The 16,999-nt window shown below is 44.9% G+C and overlaps 1 protein-coding gene across 11 annotated transcripts in view; it reads right to left on the reverse strand.

Annotated features, from left to right (window-relative positions):
- The window catches only part of TLE4 (TLE family member 4, transcriptional corepressor), a 140,902-nt gene that overhangs the window by 4,602 nt on the left and 119,301 nt on the right, over window positions 1-16,999 (reverse strand). For all 11 annotated transcript variants that reach the window (XM_059411804.1, XM_059411803.1, XM_059411807.1 and 8 more), the window contains 8 exons: window positions 16,387-16,440; window positions 15,292-15,444; window positions 13,743-13,875; window positions 13,262-13,455; window positions 12,693-12,769; window positions 3,709-3,958; window positions 2,548-2,795; window positions 121-268 (listed from right to left, as the gene is read on the reverse strand). In XM_059411804.1, coding sequence (XP_059267787.1) covers window positions 121-268; window positions 2,548-2,795; window positions 3,709-3,958; window positions 12,693-12,769; window positions 13,262-13,455; window positions 13,743-13,875; window positions 15,292-15,444; window positions 16,387-16,440 — 1,257 coding nt within the window. The remainder of the gene's footprint in view (window positions 1-120; window positions 269-2,547; window positions 2,796-3,708; window positions 3,959-12,692; window positions 12,770-13,261; window positions 13,456-13,742; window positions 13,876-15,291; window positions 15,445-16,386; window positions 16,441-16,999) is intronic.

Raw genomic sequence — 16,999 nt, forward strand, 5'->3', positions numbered from 1 at the left:
GTGTTTTGACAGAACTGAGTTATCTAACCCAGAGTCAAAAGGGACTTTGTCACATGGTATAGTCTGTCATGTATATCACAAAACTGTGTCTTCTGGAGTGTCCCGGGCCCACGCCTGTACCTGTGAGGTGAAGTCGTGCTGCTGCAGCTGCCGCCCCTCACGCAGGTCCCAGGACCTGACCGTGTTGTCCAGGCCGCCCGTCCAGAGCTTGGTGCCGTCGTTAGAAATGTCAATACAGCTGGCCCCGTCTGTGTGGCCCTGGAATTGCCTGAAAAATGTCAAAACAGAGGGAAAACCTTGAAAAAGTTAGTTTTTATGTGAACTCAATTCCGAGCTCGTCAGTGCAGCCACTGTGGAAAACAGTGTGGAGTTCTATAAAAAATTAAAAGGTGAATTACCATAAGATCCAGTGACTCCATGACTGGTATTTACCCAAAGAAAAGGAAAACACTACTTTGAAAAGATGTCCGCCCCCCTATGTTCACTGCAGCATTATTTACAATAGCCAAGATATGGAAGCAGCCCAAGTGTCCATTGATAGATGGGTAAAGAAGATGTGGTATACATATAAGATGGAATATTATTCAGCCATAAAAAAGAGTAAGTCCTTGTCATTTGCAATAACATGGATGAATACAGAGTATAACGCTAATTGAAATAAGTCAAAGAAAGATAAATACTATATGACTTCACTCATCTGTAAGAATTTAAGAAATAAAACAAATGAACAAATGAAGAAAAAAAGAGACAAACAGACTTATACGAAGAACAAACTGATGGTTACCAGAAGGGAAGTGGTGGGAGAATGGGTGAATGAGATGAAGGGAATTAAAAGTACATTTGTGGTGATGAGCACTGAGTCATGCACAGACTTGCTGAATCATGATTTTGTACACTTGAAACTACAATAACACTCAATGTTAATTATACTTCAGTAAAAAAAAAAAATTGAGAACTTCTCAGGGATCAGTTTCATTGTAGGTCTTACTGTGTTTTCTAATTATTCAACTAAGAAAGCATATTCATAGAGAGATTCAGGTTTAACTGAGAGGTTCAATTTCTTACACTTTTTATTTTTGAACAGTTAGGGGTCTTTGACTGTCATCCCAACAAACAACTGATATAACCAAAGGGAAAAAAAAAATCTCCAACTGGAATAAAAGAAAACACACAGCTATATGTATATGAACTAATCAAAAATACATCTAAGACTGATTTTATCATTGTAATATGAAGGAAAGGGTTTAAGAGGAGGTAAGGCATGTTATATGTTCCTTTCTACAAAAGCTATGGGGATGGCCACAGGAGTCACAGAGCAAATTTTGCCAGTGCGCAGTTATGCAACTGTAGCAGGCTGTGCAAGACCACAAAAAGGCTATGCTCTCAAGTAAGGCACATGGAAAGAAACTCAGTGTGGCTCAGCTGTTCCAGGAGCTGGCAGAATGTACAAAAGACACTGGGAAAAGAAGAGATTAGAAGCAGTTCCTCGTAAGAGCCTTACCCAAGATGAAACAAATGGTGACCACTTTATTTTTGGAATCATGCATAGAGCTCAGTCCTGCAAAAAATATCTGACAGATGGCCAGTAGAGGCCTCTTCTCCTTACATACTCCCCTCGACTTGCGGCTAGGCCAGATTACAACCTTCTCACACCCTTCAGCAAATCATACCTCATACTTCCTGCTCTCTCGGGTGCTGACATCTGGAGACTCATTTCAGGGCATTACCTACCAACACCAATGCCATATAATTTCACTTCTAAACAGACATCTCAGTGCATCGACCCATCCTTAATGGTGGGATTACAGATAATCTAGACCATTTCAGAGTGAAGCACAATGCTGAGGCCCGTGGCAGGGCTTCAGTGATGATCTACTGACAGAAGGCACACGTGGGATACACGTGGCATGGAGGACACTGCCCTGTGCTGTGAATCTTCTTGGGGAGTGTCTAGCGACAGTGACGGCTGGTTAGCAAGGGCAGATGGCAAATTATAGACGTCTAACGAGCTCATGAGGTCATGGGAACATGATGTACATTAATTATGTAAAAATGACCTCATTTTTTTAAAAAACCCAAAACAGTGATACTTAGGATAATGTCCCAAAAAAAAACAAAACAAAGAAAGAGAACAATCCCTCATTTGGTAAGTTCAAAAGTTCAAAGGCAGAAAATAAGATTTTACATCAGTAATTTGTTTCTAGACTTTTTTCTTTTTTTAAGATTCTATTTGTTTATTGAAGAGAGTGGGACAGAGATAGTGAGAGAGGGCAGGAGCAGGGAGGAGAGGGAGAAACAGGCCCCCTGCTGAGCAGGCAGCCGGATGCGGGACTCAATCCCAGGAGCCTCAGATCATAACCTAAACTGCAGGCAGTCACTTAACCAACTGAGCCACCCAGGCGCCCTCTAGCCACCTTTCAAACGAGCCTGTTCCTAACACATTTTAGCAGAATTCTATTTCATTGTTTTAGACACACACGGCTCTTTGGCACAGAGAGGTAAAATCGGCTCCCTGGCGTGCCCTGGGCAGGGATCCTGCTGACCCACCTCACCAGCGTCTGGTTGTGCAGGTCCCAGACGGCGATGTTACCGTCACTGCAGCACGAGAAGCAGACCTTGGAGTCGGGGCTGATGGCCAGGGCGTAGCACGCGGGGGCCGAGGACGTCAGCTCTGCCTTGATGCGTGGGGTCGGAGCCGCCAGGTCCCAGATGGACAGAGTGCTGGCCTCCCCTCCCACGATGAGGGTGCGACCGTCAGGGAGCAATCGGCAGGAACGGATGTAGTTATCCCTGTTCTGTAGAGACAAAAACCATCAAGAGATCACTCATGAGGAAAGGAAAACAGCATTAACATGAGAGCAGAAATCCAGGAAAGTATTGTGTTCCCTCCTGGTTTTAATGAGCCATTTTTACTTATGACAATGATAAAGTGGATTAATGCTAGAAAATTACATGAAATTAGGGAAGTACTTAAACTTGATCTACAAATTTAGTGCTGAGATATTTAATCTTAATTAGCATGAAAATGCAAAGATCTAGACCCAACTCCCACCACCACCAACCAAATCACCCAGCTGCCTGACTCATTTGCGCACACACACACATACACACACACACACACCCCAACGCAGGAGCGCACGAGTCCTGGACAGCAGTGGTTGATCAAGCAGCATCAACTGGAGGCAAAATTTGATCGAGGCATATTAAGGGAGGGGGAGTGAGAAAAAAGGTCCTTCCAACGTGAGGGTCTGGGAATGTTGTGTACAACAAATATGTCAAACCAGCCTAACATTGTGGAGCAGCAGAAATTCCACTGCTGGTTTAAGGAAGAATGTCCAGCAGAAGTTTTATAAATGATGGAAGGACAAACGCCCAAGACACAGGCAAGGGAATAGTCTACTGTCTGCGCAGAAAGCAAGACGTTACTCTGGTAATGTCACCATGTGACAGACCGAGAGGTGCGCTCTCACAGAAGCCCTCCTGGGCTTTTAACGTTTCTTATACTCCTTTATCAGACCGGAAAACGGGTAGTGAGCCTGTGCCCACGAATTGGGCAGGACTCATGAAAGTTGCACTCTCCACATGAAGGGCCACAAACCACCGAAGACAATTACCCACTTGGAATCAATTCCATGTGTTGCCCGTTCAACCAAGTCTCTCACTATTCCATCCCGTTTTCTGAATGAAGGTGCCTCCATGTTCGCTCACCAGACAGTCGAGCTGAGAGACGGGGCTCTTGTTGCCGGGGTGGCTGATGTCCCAGACCTTGACGCAGCCCTTGCCGCCCGTGTACACGTGTCTCGTGGGGTTGCTGATGGTCACCGCGCACACCACCTCCCCGTGGTTCAGGGTGTTGATCTGGCGCGCGTGCCGGGGGATTCCGGGTCCGATGAGGGCGTCGGGGGGGAAAGGGACAGGCTGCATCTGGCCGTCTGCGGTGACGTGGAAGGAGTACGCTCTACGGTAGTGCAGTGGGAGAAGGAAAAGTAGGAGCGGAAGGTGAAAAACATTAGTTAACTGATCAGTGTGAGGAGATGAGAAAGAAAACCTTTTCAGTGTAACTTTATAATTTGCAAGTAAGTCAAATTTACCTGGTACAAAGGAGAAAACCTAATTTTCAGAGCTAGACCTACGATCAAATGTCAGGTCGACTCTTCACTAACTGGTGTGTGGCATTAAGTAGTCACTGAGCCTCTCTGAACCTCAGTTCTCATCTTTCAAAGGGAGAGAATGCTACCTACACTTCACAGAGAATTAAATAAGAAAGTCAACATTAGTATAGTATCTATCTAGTAAAGCCAACACCTAGTATATTCAGGACACTCTGCAAACTTGCTCTGTTTTCTACTTTGGGTGACCCAGAAGCCTGTGATACTATTTCTGCCTGTATATGAATTCACGCCAATCAAGTGATTTACTAATGGAGATCAATGAGTCAAAACGATCAAGCTCCAAGGAGTTGAGTCTCTAGGCCCACAGTGAAACGACAGCTGTGACCCCAGCACACGCACCACAATAAGTCCTATCGGACTTGACAATCATTAATTCAAGTAATTCCTGATGAAATTAGGACCTGTAAAGGCGTCCTGTGTGACTACCCCAAAGGCCCACCTATAAGTGCCTATCATCAGCTCCAACTCCAGTTCATCTCCAAGGAAAGCTCTACACTTATGAAAACATTTGGTTCTAAATGCAACTTCCATTCGAACATCTCCCTCGAGATCTCTATTCTTAGGGTGCTGAGGTCAGGGTGGACACATCAGTGAGGCTGTGTGATGCACGGGGTGGGGACAGGGAGCTGGGCCTGTCTTCTATCATGGGCAATAGCCCATTTTGGAAATTATGTCATTCTGCTTTGGCATGAAGCTTTGGAATGTGCTCTGTTTATAGGACGAAGTTTGGGAAAGACATACCAAGGGAAAGCATCTGTGGGTGCACAAAGGACTGGAGCTTGGACCTCTCAGGGAAGTTTTAGAATCAAAACAGTTTATGGCACCTTAATGCAAAAAGCTACAGGCTAGCCACATTCATCAAAACTCGTCCCATTACTAAGGACCTCATCACCCTCCGAACTGTCCCCAGGAGGGATGACGCAGTATGTGGCCGTGGAAGACGTGGTGCCAGATAGCGGAGGGCATTTTCCTTCTCGGTAACAACAGAGAAGCAGAGGCCCAGCCCGTAGCAGAAACGTGGTACGTGGCACTGCTGGCGGGGAAGGAGGCGGAAGCTCGGGAGACAAGAGACAGAAGACATGTCCTCGGTCAAATCAACAGGACTTGGGAGACACACTGAACCAGTGACCTGGGAGAGGTGGGTAGGAGGGCTCTCAGGCTCAGAACCCACGTGATTCAGGGGGACAACATGTTAGTGAAGAGACAGAGAAGCATGACCAAAAGCTACACACTCAAGGAGCTAACTGGTTTGGTTTTCTTTAATTTAAGGGCAGCTGGGAATCCAAAGAGTTCAACAGTAAGCAGAGTACTGTGACTCAGGTGAGAGGTTAGGTTAGAAAGACAACGTGCGCTTATTGACTAAGAAGTGAGAGTGGAAGCTAAGGGAGCAGAGCAGTAATGCCATAGCAGATCATACAGTGAGGGGACGAACGCAGGATTTAGGGGGCTGCTTACATCTATGGACCCTCCAGCAAGAGCAGTCGGAGACACAGATGATTGAGAGAGACGGCAAGTCCAGAGATAGGAGAAGATGGTCAATCACTTGACAACGTATTAAGAGATTCAACGATTCAACACAAATTTCTTGGGTATCCCCGTGTACCAAGCACCATATTTGTAGGGTTACAACAGAAGAAAAACAAACAAACCCTGCATCCCTGGTTCTCCTGAGTTTACAGCCTGTGGGAGTAGGCAGCAGGTAGGTCGAGGGGCAGACTGATTAGTGAGATAATCACATAAATAAATATAACAGTGTCAGAAGGTCAACGCGATGAACAGTGGACATGCCTGGTACTGTGGGATTTGACGGGGTGAGGCAATGGGGCTTCGATACAAAGACAAGATGGTGTGAAGGGGCGGGGCATGGCAAATACGAAGGCCACAGTGAGACGGAACGTTTGGTATCCATTTAGTCAGAAACTATTTATTGAATGCCTACTCTGAACCTGGTACTATCAAAGATGCTGGGAAATCAGGGGTGAACAAAGTCTCTATCCTCCAGGGTCAACATCTAGAAGGGAAAGCAAATACCATATATAAGCAGAAAAATAAGTAACCTCAGATCCCCATCAGATGGCAAGACACACGCACACACACACACACACGCACACACCCCCCCCCCACACGCACGCACGCGGCACAGGTCTGGGGTACATGTGAGAAGAGACAAGATGAAAGGACGCAGGCCCTGGTACACACTGGGGGTGGGGGGGTGGGGGGGTGGGGGAGGAATGTGGAACATGGAGGTAGAGGAACAATGCAGAGTCCCTAAAGCAGAAACAAGTGAGAACACTAGTGTGTACTGAGTGGCGAGGGGCAGGCTGGAGAGACAGAGGGCAGGCAGCGGGAAAAAACCCTGGTGGGCCGTGATGAGGAATGCACATTATCCTGGGTGGAGTGGGAAGTTACTGGGACTTCTCGGCAGGGAATAACAGGATTCAGTTCATGTTTTAAAGTGCTATTCTGGCTGCTGGGTGAAGAATGGATTGGAGGGGACAGAACGGGAAGAGGAGCCTAGACAGGAGGTCTGTGCCTGGGAGACAGTCCGACAGCTGGGAACAGATGTGCGGTTCTAAAGATCACTCCGGCTGGGTGGAAGCAGAGAAGGCTGTGCTGGATGGGTCACCTGGGTTCTGGAAGTGACACAGTGAGGGGGGCGGGGACGAGATCCTTCCTTGTGAGCCTTTTAAACAGTCAAGGACAGCTACAGCTGGCCAAGCAGTGGTCCACAGCTACAGGGGTCCAAGCCCCATGACAGGGTTACTGGGGGCTGACCTTGCGAACACCAGACTCCTGTGGAATGAGGGTGGCTCCAAGGAGGAAGACCCTAAGTCAGCGCCAAGTCTTTAATAAAAAGGAAATCCCCCAACAAGGCGTAAGGGTAGGTAGAATCCATGACACAAGCCTGAAAGAGCCAGAGTTTTCTCACAAAAAGATAAAGGAGCTCAGTTCTAGAAAAGACTGGTGGTGGGGGCGGCAGAGGGGTGGGGAGGATGACACAGCCTTTATCACCCATCACTGGCTCTGAAGATTCAAGGATATGAAACAAACCAAGGGGCACCCCCTCAGAGAGCTGCAGGTGGAGGGGGTTCCTTGGGGAGAGAACCAGGTGCCAATCAGGCAAGGAGGGGAAGGCAGCAGTGGTCTCAGAGAAAGGCTGAGGTTCTGAAGGATGACGATGGAGAAAAAGGCTATTGATTTAGCAATGAAAGAGGTCATGAGACTAAATCTTAAAGGAAAGGAGAGGAAGGTTATTCCACACTTAGATGGTCTCATACATTCTTAATGATAATTTACTTGAAAAGCCATCCCTTCTCTTCTCCCTAGTATCACTAAGTGGTTTTTAAGGAGCTTTGAGAATTTAAATAGTTAAGAAACCAGACACAAGATTTCTTTCGAGGTTTTTGATAGGATATTCTTCAACTCAACCACAAAGCACTCTGTGAGCACCTACTATGTTCCTGGAACCCCCTTTAACAAGAATGTCAAGAGCCTACTTACACTAAGGATGTAATGCAGCCCTCTGCTTGCTATTAGTACATGTAAGATACTCAAGACTGGAAAGAATAAAACTCTAGTAAGAATCTTATCAGATTTCAACTAACTCTGACGTGTAGCTGGCGAAGTGTACTGGAATGTGTAACGAAAGCCAGACTCTAGAAATCAGAAACCCAGGCTTGACGAACTCCTCTTTTTCTACCCGATTCAATGGATCGGTAAGGCCTCTCAGCCACATGGATAGAGACGTCATGCTAAGAACACAAAACAAGGGAAGGCACTGGCCTTGCCCACTAGCAGCTTCTAATCTAGGAAGTTTGATGAGAAAAGCAAAGAAGTGGCCACAATACCAGATGAAATATGAGAAGTGGGAAGTTCTGTGGTGGTTCAAGACAAAGCTGAGGTCTCGATAGTGACATGGTTCTAGAGATGGGTTTTGCAGAATGGAGGGATTCTCACAGAGGAGGGAGGAAGACGGAAAAACAATTTGGGGGGGAGGCGGGCAGAAAGAGCAGAGCAAGGGCTCTCAAAGGATGGGGAGCAATGATGGAAATTCCTGGGCTGGTTTTAATACAAAGAATTCATTTGTTCAATAACCACCCCAGGGTTAAGTGGTTGGAGGAGCTGGCCTGAGCACAGTCTGATCAAATGCATCAGGAATATATACATTTATACTACACACACACACACACACACACACACACACACACACTCTCTCTCTCTCTCTCTCACACTGCTGTCTATCTGCTAGAAAAGGGAGGGCTGTAAAAAGGGAGAGCCTGCAAGGCCAGCCTAAGAACGCCACAAACAGAATTCACTGAAGGGTTTTGTGGAGGGGGAACTGGGGCAACGGACAATAAATTTGATCGCAAGGAATACAGTTGGCCAGGAGGACTAAGAGACAATGATTCCAATCATCTAGATGCAAGGTACTGGGGGACCTGAACCAGGCTAGTTCCCAAGGAAGACAGTAAAAGTAACAGTGGATGTAAAATTCGGCAGGACTTAACGAGTAAGATGTGAGGAAGGAGCCAATAATAATTGAGTTTCTGAGCTTAGGAAACAAGGATCAGAATACCAATCAATACTCCTGATGGGCAATGTGGGAGGAAGGCCTCGTCTGGAGAAGAAGCATCATGATATGCTGACTTTGACGTGCAGATAACACACACGCAAGATGTCTGAGGTGTCCAGCGCATAACTACAGATGTAGGGCTGGAGGGATAGGGTGCAGGGAACACAGTGGACTCTTCCACCAAAACACACACACCCAGACATACAGACACACAAGCACGTGTGAGCACAGCAGGTGAAAGCACTAAAAGCTAAGAATGGCTAAGAAAGACGGTAAAGAGAACAGAAGCACCTTGGACTTTCTGACAGAACTACACCTCCACCAAGGCATCTGCAAATCGCTCTTTTTAAAAACATGTGCACCGAAGATGCTATTTTACCTGAAACATCATCTTTCGATGAAAACCCAGCATATTTAAAGAAGGTCCTTGGCCTTCCCACCCCCAACCTCATTTACTCTCCCTAAAAGGTCCAGTTCTAGAATGTTGAACTCATCTGTCTCATACTTCGCAACGCCTTCTCCAAAGTTTTCAATGTCTCACGAGATGGGACAAGACCTTAAATTCACAATAAAAGATCTGGCCATTGTGCTTTATAAAGTATGCTAGAAAATCAGGCTCGAAGCGGCATATGAACCCACTCGTACATCAGCCAGCCAACAAATACTGCTAAGGGCTTACTGTGTCTCAAGCATTGTTCCTATTTTGAAAAATCCCGCTTTACAAAAACAAATAGAACACCACGGTAAATTTTCTGAATTATGAGCAGCTGAAAACCAACAAACCTGTGCTCTTCTCTCATGGCTCCATCCATATGCCATGTCCCACGATGTAGTTAGTACTATGGTTTTAATTGAATAGTTTTACCCTATTTATAAATGTCTCATTTAAGTAATAGGTGAGGAGGAAAGTCCATTTCGGGCTTACGTCAAAATTAAACTACGTTGTCATTCCAATTACAAGCTGAATGCAACTTTTACTAATTCACCAGAATAGACAAGAGGATCCAATGTGAATTATTAAATAAATGCTACTTTATTCATTAGTTGGTGACATGCATTTAATTATAACTTTTGATAACATCTAACAATTCATTCTGTAAAAGTTAATTAGGACAGAGATGCACAACTGCTTTGAGTCTTTCTGGAAAAAGGCAGTTTACTTTGTGTGTGCAGTAGGGGAAGCCTTTAGGTGACTCATTATGTTTCATGTTATAGCACAAAAAAGTCGTTTCTCTTGAAACACACACAGAAGACAAAGTTTCACAATTCTGTATCTTAAGATCTGACGAGCCACCTGTTATCATTACTTCCTCTGAGAAATCGGTAATAAAAATATATGATCTCTTTATGCATAAATGAATGTGAATTTACATGTCTTGACGTCCTCTTAATAAAGACACACCAATGACAGGAATGTAGAGTCTATTTACTCCAATCTAATTTTCTTGGGTCATTTCTGCCCACTACAGAAATGCAGCTCAGTTCAACTGCATAAGCACCTGAAAAGCTGATAATGACCTAGGGCAAAGCTAAACCGGAAATGAGGCTGCGGTTGACTGAGGAGTCCCATATGCCAAACACCATCCCAAACGCATGAGATATTATCTTACATTACTCTTACGCCCCGTCTGTCAAGGCAGGTGCCATCCTCGGTTTATAGATGAGCCAACTGAAGCTCCCCAAGTTAAGACACTGTCCTCCAGTTCTCAATTGGCAGAGTAAAAATTCAAATTTTGACCTGTCACATCCCAGAACTCAACTTTGTTGACCCCACCATGCTCTCTTTGGGACTCCTAATGTCATCTGCCAACTGCATGACATGTGGCTCTATCACTCCCAGGAATGAAAATTTGCAACCATCCTCAAACCCATCCCCCTTCCCAAAAGAATCTCAACAATTTGATAATTCTGGGGGAAGAAAGGGAGTCCCACTCAAGGCTCAGAGAAATGCCTCCCGAATCAGACCAGCTCTAACTCAACAGTGGTTCAGATGGACCAAAGTGAAATCAAGACCGTCCTTCTTCTTTACAGGCACCTAAGCTCCCTTCCCCTCTCTTCACCCCGCAGGGTTCGGGGCAGTATTGCACTAGTGGTTACACCACAGCCCTGGTGCCACAGCTAGTCAACCACATGGTAACTACACAGTACCTGAACATGGGATGATACCCTTTCCCTAAAGAAACATCTCCTTCCCCACAGGTTCATGTGGAACTCAGAGGGATTTGAGTTATTTGATTAATCCTATGACCTTGTTATTTAATCACTGCCTGAAAGAGACCAAACTTTCACCTTCAAATACATCAGAGCTCTCGGTCAACAAGACTTCTAAGTCAGTCAACAACTATTTGCAGAACACACACAAATACACAGAACTTTATGGTAATGGGTATTTATACCTTTGATTCTCAGGGAACTCAAAGTCTAATTTGCCTTGCCTCCCTTATTAATCAGTCAAATATTTACGGAGCAACTTGGCTATGGAGCCAGCACTGTGATGCAACAGGGGAAGTTCAGCACAGAACTGTACCGAAGTAAGTTACACCAAGAAGTCACCTATAGGAAATAACACAGTGACAACTAAGCACCTGAGTGTACAGCAGCGAATAAAGAAGCAGTCAGAGATCGGAGAAGAAAGAAACGGGCTGGCTCACCTGTGCGCACTCTCTCCCCCTCAGTTAAAAAGTATGTACTGTGAGCACCAGGTACCAGGTACCACTCTAGGCACCGGAGCTACTCCTATAACCGAACAGCAAAGAGTTCTGTTCTGCTCTCACAAACTTACATTCAAGCAGGGAGAAGCAGATCACAGCTACAGACAGGTAGAAAAGAACAACAATGGGGAGAGGAAGCGAGAGAAGGATGCTCTTTTAGATAGGACTGCAAGGGCAGAATGCTCTAATAAGTGACACTTTAGCAGACACTTTTGAAGTGAGACAAGAAGCCACAGGAAAAGTGCTGCAGGAAGGACCAGTAAGACCAAATGCCCCGAGGCAGCCAAGCCACCAAGGAAGCCTTGGGGAGAAGGGACTTACTGGCTACTGAGGGTCAAGTGTGGGTAGCACAGGCTGAGGAGAAAGCACCAGCTCGGGGAAGCAGCACATGGACGGCGTGTGTGGTGACAGACAGGATGCCAGCGGGAAGAGCCAGGAGCATACACACCCGTGGGGAACTAGTAAGGCAGGAAGGGTCTGTGGGGATGCTTCCTGAAGACAGGAGAGAGGAAGCAAGCTAGGATTTTAAAGGAAGAGTGGTGTTATTTTATAGTCAAGTCTTTGTATCTGGGAATATGAAGACAGAGAGCAGGAGAACCGTGCGTAGGTAGTCATAAAAAGGTGTGCGGGACTGAAATGGAAGGCTGTGGAATGAGGTATGGTGAGAGATTAGAATGTACAAGAAGAGGCTGGAAAAGCTGATGTGTGCGTTTTGCCTTCGTAACTCAAGGGGGCTGTGAATACAGATGCTCCAAATGTCCAGCTCCTGGGACAAGAAGCCAAATAAGCAAAGCCACCTTTCCTATGAACAAAACTGAGCATAAGACCACACTTCTTTCTTTTCACAGCCTTTGAAGTTTGGCATGTCTTTTCCCAACACGCTCAAATTTTGAGCATCCAGGTTTGCACATAGGACGTTTTTTCTTCAAGGCAACAAAAGAATTCAGTAACAGACGTAGAGCAGACCTGACTGCTGGAGATGTCTCAGTAATTTGCATTTCCATATTAGAAGCTCAAGATTTTAAATTGAAAATACAAAACCCCACCTCATTACTTCTTTTCTTGTGTGAGAGAAAATGGAAATTCTTTGCAAGGGAAAAAATCAAACAGAAACAAAAAAAACCACATCGAGCTCCAGGAGCTCCCCTACACTGCCTAGCAGTGATCATCCAGAAAGGCCGGCAAGGGCCTGGGGTCTGGAGCACGGTGGGGAGCATGAGGCTCAGAGGTACTCACGGTTTTCCTCCCGGAATGCCTGTCAGGTTCGGAGGTATGGCTGGTACGCGCATGTGATGGTGTGGATCAAATCCAACCTAGAATTTTCCCAAGCAAAACAACAAAAACACACAAAATTACATTAACTCATTTCAGCCTCCTCAATACCTCTCTAGATCTTGGGAGAATACAGACTTTAAATACGATTTTTAGAGGTACACATACAAAAGTATCTACTAATGAAAAGACAGGATGTTCATGACTTTAGGGGTAACATACCTGGGGATGGAATATACATGAAAAAAATTACTTGTTTAATTTTTGAAGTTTATGAGGGAAACACAGGGTTCACTACAGTCATGTTCATTCGCTCTGCTCTTGTAGGTTTAAAATTTAAAGGAAACCTAAAATAACAAGGACATTTCCTCTCCTTAGAAAAGGAAATGGATCTCACAGTACAACTGCGTGTAGTTTAATTTACAGATGTGATGGGTTCCTCTACAAATACCTCAAATTATATAAACTACGTTCGAAAGTAACGTCTGGTGATCTGTGGAATGGCTTGCTTTTGTGAAGGCCCAGGAACATACCACCGGTGATCTCCCGTAGGCAGCGGCGGCGGCGGCGGCAGCTGCGGCTGCGCTCATCTGCGGTGAAATGTTGTGCAGCCCCGCGTAGGCGGCGCCGGGGCTGGTCAGCTCCCCGTTCATCCCGGCGTGGGGCACGATCCCGAACGGGGTTGGGTATGGACAAGGGACTGCCATCGGGGTTCTGAGGCTTGAGGCTACACACCAAAATGAAAGGAGAGAAGAGAAAAACCAAGAACACAGGAAACAATAAGGAAGTGAGGCATTAACATATACCTTAAAAAAAATAGGATCCAGGGCTCAAATTCGCTTAAAGTAATATTCTCAAAAGTCATTAAGGTGCTTGGTTCAGGTTAAAAAAAATAACTCTATCGCTTTTCAATACTGTTTATTACTACTCTTAAGGTATTGCACTGTTTAAATTGCTTGAATTTCTTTAAAAACATGAAGCATAAATACCCAGAAAGCCCTTCTTATTACTAACCCAAGGGGTCGACTCCTGGTGGTTTTCCAGGCACAGGCCTCAGTCCAGGAGTGGAATTACTGCCTGGGGTGGGTGCATCGGTTCGTGGAGTAGGGGTATTGGACTTTGAAACAGGAGTAGTAGATTTTTCATTCTAACAAGAGATGGAAGAGAATATAGTGGCAGTCAGAACACAGTTTTCTTTTTGGTTTTTTTTTTCCCCCTTAAGATTTTATTTATTTATTTGACAAAGAGAGATCACAAGTAGAGAGGGGAGGAGGCAGGCTCCCTGCTGAGCAGAGAGCTCGATGCACGGTCCCAGGACCCTGGGACCACGACCTGAGCTGAAGGCAGAGGCTTTAACCCACTGAGCCACCCGGGTGCCCCATAACAGTTTTAACAATAATGTTAAACGTTTAAAAAGACAAGTCAAAAGGAAAAGAGTAAGGAATGGAAAAAGTTCTTCAGGTTGGGCCTTTATTTTCATAATTAAAAAAGAACAAACCAACAAACAGAAAGAGCTCCCTGAGACCACAAAACCAACGTTCAAGAGGATATAAACCGAAGCAGAATTTAGGGCAGTCAATGATTTCCAGGAAACTGGGTCTGAGTCAGACAGAGGCTGACAAATCATGACGTCCTGTGACCAAACACTTGTTGGCTGCTTTGATTTAAGGATGCTTGAGCTGTGTTTCTGGTAGACTGTTCATGTCACAAGTGGCTTCCTGGTTAATGGGTCCTCTTAGAACAGATCCACGCCCCTATGGTCACAGAGACCAGCACAGAGGAGGTGGCAATACAAGAAGGCCAGAAGGCCAAGAGAGAACCACAGAAATAAACTTAATGTAGCCCCGTGCCAGACACATCCCCTTAACTTGCAGACAAACTGAAGAACTCTCTTTCCTTCAGTTGTGAATTTGTGAATTCAGAAGGTTATATGAGAACGGAGTCTTTTTTCTTTTTTAATGTTATGCTACAAGGAAATAATTGGCAAGGAAAAAGGAAGACACACACAAAAATGCAATTAACTACAGAGCCAAAGAAGAAGAGGGTATGGGGAGATTCTCCTGAGTTGCAAGCAATTTCATTTTTGCTTTAGTGATTTGTGGTGTTGAGTCAAGGTAGACTTTTGTAAATGACAGATTATTTCTTAGATAGGAAGGGAAAATTATTGCAGTCATATATAGCGTGGTAATTCAAACAAAGCTAGCAACAAAATCACATCCCAGCTGAAAACTAAATTTACCATAAACCATAGGTGATAAAACCATCTCTGTAAGCCCAGTGTGTATTTCTTCATCTTTGCTGAGACACGTTTCACTCAATTTCCCCATATTCCACCCCTGTCCTTGTAAAAACACTCATAAAACAAACATCTATCACCGCTAAGTCCGTAAACCCACTCTGTTCCCAAAGTACTTTTGTCAATTAAACTTGAATACTGAATGTACACATATATTTGGAAACAAGAGCCCTATAGAAAATGTGAAAAATACCGAATTTACAAAATATTCAAAGCCAATCATCTTGAAACAGGCAAGGCTAAGAACGATGATGAAGGACAGCTTACAAGGCTAAGTTCTTTGGATTTGGAGGAAGGAGTGCTGCTGGAGGACGCAATAGAGGCTGGACTGATGGGGGCATCTTTCTTGAGCAGGCGCGTCTTGTCCAGGCCATTCTCTCTCGGGGAGTGTGCTGGGCTCCCTCGAGGGGAAGACGGATCCTGTGAAGGAACATCAAGGGTACTAACGCAGCACAGCACATTCACAATGCTAGAGTACTTGAGTGTGGATGTTTCTAGCGCAAAGCATGGAGAAGTGCAAAATGTCCCATAACCGATAACAAAAGACGTACGAAACTGCTAAAGAAAATATTTGGTATTGAGGTAAAAAAAAATATTAAATATTTATAGCACAGCTGACCCTTGAACAACATGGGTTGGATCTGCATGGGTCCACTTATATGCAGATTTTTTGGGTAAATACACTATAGTACTAAAAATTGAATTTTCTCTTCCTAATAACATTTTCTTAGTAACATTTTCTTTCCTCTAGCTGTCTTTATCATAAGAACACAGTATGAAACATGTAACTTGCAAAATACATGTTCATCGACTACTGATGCTATCGTAGGCTATTAATAGTTAAGTTGTGGGGGAGTCAAAAGGTGTATGTGGCAGCATCGTGTGCAGACTTGCTCAATCACTCTGCTGTACACCTGAAATCAATGTAACATTGTGTGTCAACGACACTTATTTTAAAAGGGGAGGGGGAAGTTACATGTGTATTTTCAACTTCTTGGGAGGTTGGTGCCCCAAAAAACCACTCCCCTACCTGCACTATTCAAGGGTCAGCTGTACTTACTCAAAACAAAAATCAGAACCCAACAGATCCACAGGTCCTCTGTCAATGAGATCTGCAGGCTGACCCCATGTCTGCTGTGCATTTAAGGTGATAGCAAAACACACTTCTACTTTTATAGAATAGAATAACAATGAAAAAGGATCAATAATACATAAAATCAGTAATACATACATTTTTCAGGTAAATAAAAAGTGGGTCCCCTTTGGAAACGAAGCACACATTTTGAATACTGACTGCGGACTCCAGCTAGTAGTCCCTGTTACAGTACAAGAGCAGGAAGCTGAACGAGCCAGAAAACGTACCTCGTTGGAAACGTCAACCACCAAATTGTCGTCACTCTTCTCACCATCGCTGTCCTGCATTGACAAGTGACAAGCATTACCTCCTCCCCCAGCACACACGCACGAGGGCCATATTCACCCCGGTAAGTTCAGACGAATTCCTCACAGCTTATAAAAATGAACTGCACCGAACAGTGCCAAACACTTTACAATGTACTATATTCTCTAATCCTCATGATGATGTTACAAGGTAGGTATATGAGGATTCTGCTTTACCGTTTAAACAACTGAAGCCTATGGCTTACTTGGTACTCCAGAGCATCTCGTGGAAGCTGGCCTGTCTGGGCTAAATCCTGCCTGTGGCTGGGTGTGATTTATTCTCTCAGTTTAAAAAACTGGGTTATGTAGTTACCATTTTAAAATTGGGAGGTTTCACAGCCAAGTCCAAACTTTCTGATTTTTTTGAGGCCTCGCAGTCCCGCAGGGCCTCACCACAGCAAGGGGGAGCAGGGGCTTGCCTGCAGCCAGCCCGGTGCCATCCAGCTTGCTCCCTTCACACTAAGTGACCCGAAGGCTTAGTCACTGAAGGAATATGGGCTTCAACCCATGTTAGCGACACATATGGATGCTTCTG

This window comes from Mustela nigripes, chromosome 9, assembly GCF_022355385.1.
Source record: "Mustela nigripes isolate SB6536 chromosome 9, MUSNIG.SB6536, whole genome shotgun sequence".
Classification (NCBI taxonomy): Eukaryota; Metazoa; Chordata; class Mammalia; order Carnivora; family Mustelidae; genus Mustela; species Mustela nigripes.